Source organism: Suricata suricatta, chromosome 6 (genome assembly GCF_006229205.1).
Source record: "Suricata suricatta isolate VVHF042 chromosome 6, meerkat_22Aug2017_6uvM2_HiC, whole genome shotgun sequence".
Taxonomy (NCBI): Eukaryota; Metazoa; Chordata; class Mammalia; order Carnivora; family Herpestidae; genus Suricata; species Suricata suricatta.
The window spans coordinates 14,394,903-14,401,674 of NC_043705.1; the positions used below are offsets into that span (position 1 = coordinate 14,394,903).

At 41.1% G+C, this 6,772-nt stretch overlaps 1 protein-coding gene across 1 annotated transcript; it reads right to left on the reverse strand.

Moving 5' to 3' along the window:
* Positions 1-1,619: 1,619 nt before the first annotated feature.
* Positions 1,620-2,567, reverse strand: LOC115294935 (olfactory receptor 2V2). Its single transcript, XM_029942997.1, has one exon. The coding sequence runs from the start codon at positions 2,565-2,567 to the stop codon at positions 1,620-1,622; it is 948 nt and encodes a 315-aa protein (XP_029798857.1).
* Between the last annotated feature and the right edge of the window lie 4,205 nt (positions 2,568-6,772).

Genomic DNA, 6,772 nt, shown 5'->3' on the forward strand with positions numbered 1-6,772 from the left:
AACTTGCCCAAAGAATACAAAAATACTAATTCAAATGGATACATGTCCCCCAATGTTTATATCAGCATATCTACAATAGCCAAAATATGGAAGCAACCCAAGCATCATTGATACATGAATGGATAAATGTTGGGGCCCAGTAGGCCAAAAAACCTCCCGGTAGCAACGGTTGATGGCTACACCTCCAGGGCACAGGAGAATCTACATAAGTGACCATTGATGGCTATGCCTCCGGGGCGCAAGTGAACTATTTGGGAAGTTGCAGAACAAGTCGAAAGACTGAAACATTTGGCCTCTTGGGCCGCACATGTGGCCTCTGTTCATCCTGTCTATGATTTTCTCGTTGCTTTGCAAAGAGGCATATACTTTTAGGCTTTGAATCAACTTGGGTCAATCAGTATTATAAACTTGTTTTTCATCTGTTGTACCCAGATTTTAATATCGTCCCCAAAACCCAGAAACCACCAGGGAGACTGAATCACGCATGCAAAAGCAAAGGGCTTTATTATGGGCTTATATAAGCATGGGCTCACAGACTCCACCAATACACTGGATCCACGTGGAGCGAGCCCTGAGCATGGCGGGGCAGGGCCTTTTATGAGTTTGGGAAGGGTGAGTTACAGGAAATTGTGACACAGGTACAGGGGTCCAATCATTATAGCATCACATCATTGACAGTAACTTTAACCAATTACAGAGTGGACCCAGGACACTCACGTAGGGAGTGACTAGCCTTAACCTCCATCTTTAGGCCTGCCCTTAGAAATGTTAAAGGTGTTAGCTGGCCTTTCCTGATTGGGCGTTACAAGGGTGGTCCCTCTTGCCTTGGGCAATGTGTACCCTTCTATTGTCTCATGGAGTCAGTTTCAGACCTGCTTCCTTACACATGTAAGACGCTATTGTGAGACATTATATAAATCAAAAAACAAACGATATCTATATACACACATATGGAACATAGTATGTTGCCTGGAATATAGTAGGTTCTGAATTCAATGGTAGAGATTAGTAATAAAAGTTAAGAAGTTAAGTTCAGGGCAACCTCTGATAGTGGAAGTAATTCCAGTTTTAAATAATAAATGATAATAATCCCAATAACTTTCCTCTGCACAGTGTTTGAATTTACAAAGCCCTACATTCCAGTGTAATATATCTTAAAAATGAATTAGCTCACAAAATATTGGGTTAAAAAAATCTGGTTTTTCACTAGACCTAGAGAGGGCTTAGGGTTTAAAAAGACATCCCTAAGCCTGCAGGTGTTATGATCATCACTATTTTTATTTCATTTAATTAAAATTTTTTAAATGTTTATTTATTTTCAGAAAGAGATGGGGGTAGAGAGGGAGAGAGAGAGAGAGATTGACAGTGCAATGGCGGGGGGGGGTGGTGCAGAGAAAGAATCTCAACCACAGAGCTGGAGGCGGTGCTTGTTCTCATGAACCAGTGAGATCATGACCAGAGCTGATAATCAATAGTTGGATTCCTAACCAACTAAGCCACCCAGGCGCCCCCTGATCATCACTATTAATGAGGAAACAGAGCCTCACATAAAGATTATTTACCTGAATTTACAGAACCAGGAGATGGCATTGCCAGGCATAAAATGTCCAGTGTTGTGTTCAGTGCCGGCTGCTAATCCTGCAATGGTCCAGCCCCTTCCTCAGGGCCCCCATCACGTCCCGGTTTCTCAAGCTATAAATGAGGGGGTTGAGCATAGGAGTGAGGACTGTGTAGAAGATAGAGATCACCTTGTCATGACTAGGTGCCCGGTAGCGCCGAGGCCTCAGGTAGATGAACATGGCTGCCCCATAGAAGAGGGAGACAGCTGTTAGGTGGGAGGAACAGGTGGCCAGAGCCTTTTTGACAGCCTGAACAGAGCGCAGGTGGAGCACAGTCCTCAGAATGCGAGCATAGGAGGCCACAATGATGGAGAAGGGAAGAAACAGCATGAAGATACAGCAAGCATATATCACATTCTCAAAGATGGATGTGTCTATACAGGCTAGTTTCAACAAAGATAGCATCTCACAAAAGAAGTGGTTCACTTCTCTCAAGCCACAGTAGGGGAAAGTCATTACTACCATCATCTGTATCACACCATCTATTATCCCAAAGGCCCAGGAACTCCCAACAATCTGGAGACAGACCTTCTGATTCATAAGGACAGGATAGTGAAGTGGGTGGCTAATGGCTACATAGCGGTCATAAGCCATGAGTCCCAGCAAGAGCCCTTCAGATCCCACAAGACACACAAAGAGGCCAATTTGTATGCCACAACCCACAAAGGAGATGGATCTCCTGCTAGTCAGGAAGTTGACCACCATCTTCGGCACATTGGTACAAACCAACATGAGGTCCATGAGGGAGAGCTGACTGAGGAAGAAGTACATGGGTGTGTGAAGTCGAGGATCTATATAGATGAGGAAAAGGAGGAGGAAATTCCCACAGAGGGCCACTGTGAAGACCACCATAACCACAGAGAAGAGGACAAGGTCAACTGGACTGTGAGAAAAAATTCCCAAGAGGATGAAGTCATCTGTGGATGATTGATTCAACCATATCTTCATGGCTTGGTTGATGTTTCTGGTCACCTAAGAGTATGGACAAAAAATATTGGATTGACTGATATTTCTATATTACCTCTGCATTCTACATCTTCAGCCACGTGTTTTCTTTGTAATTCACGAGACTTCAACAACATAAGCTTTGAGACATAGACGGGACACTCCTTCATATTCCCATGTAGCAGCAATAAGAGTCATCCTAGTTTATAGAATGGACCAATTATCTGTATTTGTGTATATCCTTACTAGGAAGAATTTATCATTTGTGCAAGCAAAGTCTTGACTTTATCATATGATATTGAGTCTTTTATGATATCACACAGACTTGGTAAACTATCTCAAACAGGGCTATACTTCTCAGCCCTAGAGACCATTTATATGCATAATGGAAAAGGAATTCTATGAAGTATGAATTGCTGTTTAGCCTGTATATATTTCTTTATGTTCAGAGAGTGTTATCAGGCTAGCCAATCTGGTATATTTATAATATCAATAAAGGAAGTATCTTTCATGCCTCACATGAGAAGGAAGAGTCACAGTTAGATGCCATTATTGTCAATTATTTTGGGGGTGACAGGGGTGACAGGAAAGTCACAAGGCCAATATGAAAAAGCAACAGTTTGGCACCCAAACCTATTAAGAACAGTGAGGTCTTCAGTTGTGCTGAGATTTTTAAAATAATCCTAGGATTAGGCTTCCGTAAAAGTATTTTTAGTATCTTTATCTTAGGTAAGTAGATAAAAAGGTAATATCTACTTACCTAAGTTATCTTTAGTAGACATCAAAAAGCCTTCTTTACAAAATATTTCTAATTAATACCTTGGACATAGCTTTTACTCATGGCCTTATAAAAATTCCAATTAGGTTATTGGAGCATGTCAATTAAAAGAGATTTCTCTTGATTTTCGGTCAATAATTTTTCCCCCTAAATATCTCACTAAGGAACATAATAAAAAAATGACTCAATTTTACATGAACAAAAGCCAAGTTAAGAAATAAAAGCCATGCATATTAAAACTCCCTTGAGAATAGTCACACTATCTGAACCCAAGGAAAATAAAATAACAAATGATTATAAGTGGAATAAATGATTAAATGGAAAACTTCATACTATCTGACACAACTCTTTTTTGTTGTCCCCACTCTCTCACCTGGTTGAATATTGTCTTTTCCCTCAAAGACATTTCCAATCTTTAGACATCTCCTCTCTCACATTAGCCTCTTTCTAATTTCACCTGTCCCCTTATCCATTTGGTGCTGCCCTTTCTGGCATTTTCATGGTTCTGCAAGTGACACAACACTGCAGTCTTTTTCCTTAAATTTGCATTAGTTATATATTAGCTAATGTCATTAGCTATTAGCTGTGTAGCAAATAGCTTCAAAATTTAGCATCTGAAATAAAATGACAATCATTTATCATCTTACAGTTTCTATGAGTCAAGAATGTGGGTGAAGCTTAGGTGAGTGTCTCTGGCATAAGGTCTCTCAGAGAGTTACTGTGAAGTTGTCAAACAGGCTGAAGTCCTCTCAGAGCTGGACTGATGAGGTTCCACTTCCAAGATAACTAATGTGACTGTTTGCAGGCCTTGCTCCTCTTCATGGGGCTGCCTCACAGCATGGCACCTGACTTCTTTCAAGGCAAATTATCCTGGTAAGAGTGAGAATGAAAACCACCCTAGATAGAAGCCAGTCTTACAACCTAATACTGGAAGTGACATCCCATGAGTTCAACTGAATTCTACTATTTAGAAGTGAATCACAGGATCTAGCCCACACTGGGAGGAGAGCACAAGGGCATGAATACCAGGAAGGAGGATCAATGGGACCATCTTATAGGCTGTCTACCACATCTTTTCATGTTCCATCTTAAATCCTGATTATTGATATAAACTGGACTTTCACTATTTTAAAGGTGATCTTGTCATATAAGAAAGATGGTGAAAAAAAGGAAAGGGGGTGATTTGCAAGTTGCCTAGAAACAATGAATCAAACATATTGAGTTTGTCAGTCCATCTCTAATTTGCTGAGAAGTGACAGGGCTCTCTTCTTGGTTCTAGTGACAGGGAATCCGCAATCAGTAAAAATAAATTCAACTCTTGCATCTCACAGTACTCCAAACATTTTTTAATTTGACCTCATGGTAAGATCCTGCAGTGATATTATAGGGAGATTGATTATTAAATAGACCCTCTTCTACAGATGAGGAAAATAAGGCTCTCAAGAGTTGGCTGAGCCTGGGTGGCTCAGTGGGTTAAGCCTCCGTTTTCGGCTCAGGTCAGATCTCACATTGGTGGGTTTGAGCCCTGCGACAGGCTCTGTGCTGACAGCTCAGAGCCTGGAGCCTGTTTCTGGTTCTGTGTCTCCTTCTCTCTCTGCCCCTGCCCCTCTCACGCTCTGTCTCTCTATATCAAAAATAAATTTTAAAAAAACTTAAAAAAAAAAGAGTTGGCTGGAGTGCCCAAGATTATAGAATTGGTAGATACATGACCAAGACTTGAGAAGAGGCCTTTGGAACTGAAGTTCTGGATACGTACCATATAAGGCTGTTTCTTGGCAAAAACTGTTCTTAGAAGGGCAAGCTACCTTATCTTAGAGAAATTCTCAGTTAAGAACTTCCAATTTCCTTTATGTAATTTTTGGATCACTGCACAGCCTTCTGATCCATAATCTAGACTCTTAAAACTTGGAAATCCTTTTGCTGTTATGGTTTCTTGTAAGGTATAACTCTTTTCACAGATGAATACTTGATTATGTTATGTGCTTGCCTTATCAAATGATTAGTTTAAATGGAATTCCTGAAGCCAGATAAAAATTACACTTATATTTCTGAACTTCCGAAACTCAAAGAAAGACTTGGGGGCCTTTCTTTGACCATAAGACCATAAGCCTGAAGGGGAGGAGAATGAGAATCCATTGACTTACCTGTTTCTCCAAATGACACCAAAATCATTAGATTGCAGACACCCCTCCCAAGCCCCAGCCACTGCCTCAAATTTCCAAATCTGCAGAACTTATACAATCATATTTCTTTCTCATACATCAAATAAGAAAACAACTAAGCATTAATTTTCACTTGCATGTGTTGGGAAAGTAATATATATTATTATAATTATATTTCTTTAATATATTTTACTCTCCCAATCATTTAAGCCCTAAATGATCCATGCAGAATATGCTATGTGCCTCAAATCCAACTTTCCCTTGGTCCTGTTGGTTTGCCTTTAATGGAGAGTCTTGCTTCCTACAACTGACTCTATTTTCTTCCCTTGTGTCACCACTATATTCAAAGCATCTTTATTTTTCCAGCATTCATGCAATGGTCCTAACCTAAGCACCTTCTAGTGCATCACAAGTTGTAGGCACCTTTCAGAGCGCCTCTCTGTGGGTCATGCCACTTCTCAAGACTGTGAGCAGAGCTCCACCTCTAGCCTATAGAAGTCCCGGTATAGCCCTTCTCTCCCTTTCTAGCTTTTCATCCCCAACTCTTTCTAAATAATTCCTACATTCCACCTTAACAGACACCTGAAGATTGCTAAATATGACTTCTGTTTGCCCCTTTTGCTTTTGCCTCACACTTTTCCTTTGACCTGGCTTATCTTTCTTCAAACTCCTCTTGTCATCAAACGTTGTTGTCTTTCAGGGCTTAGTTCAACCCGACTTCTGCCATTGAAGTGACCTCATGCCAGATGATCTTTCCCCTCTGGCTTCCCACATCACAATTGTTTGGCCTGAGAATGTGCTCCTTGGATTGCATTTATGGTTCACAGCAGCCTCCCGACTGGTGTCCCTGCTTCTCTACCCAGCATCTGCAGAGTGAAACCATCATCTGAATTTCAAGTCAGAGGATGTCACTCTTGGGCTCAAGATATGTCACTGGCTCCCAACACGCCCAGAACTAGGCCAAACCCTTGCATGGCCCCCAAGCCCTATACGACCCACACTCATGGATACCCTTCTCACACCCAATGCTTCAAGCTGGGCTCCGACCCTCTACTGTTACTCTGAATATTTCTGCTTTAAGAATCTCTTTATTCTTTCCTGGATCAAGCCAGACACACTCCTACCTTAGGACCTTTATCCTTCCCTCTTCATGGAGTATTCTTCCTCCAGCTATCTTCACGGCTCACCCTTACTTCACATCTTCACCAACTGTCACTGAGAACTTCTCTGCCAAGGCTCCCATGTATATATATATATGTATAATATAT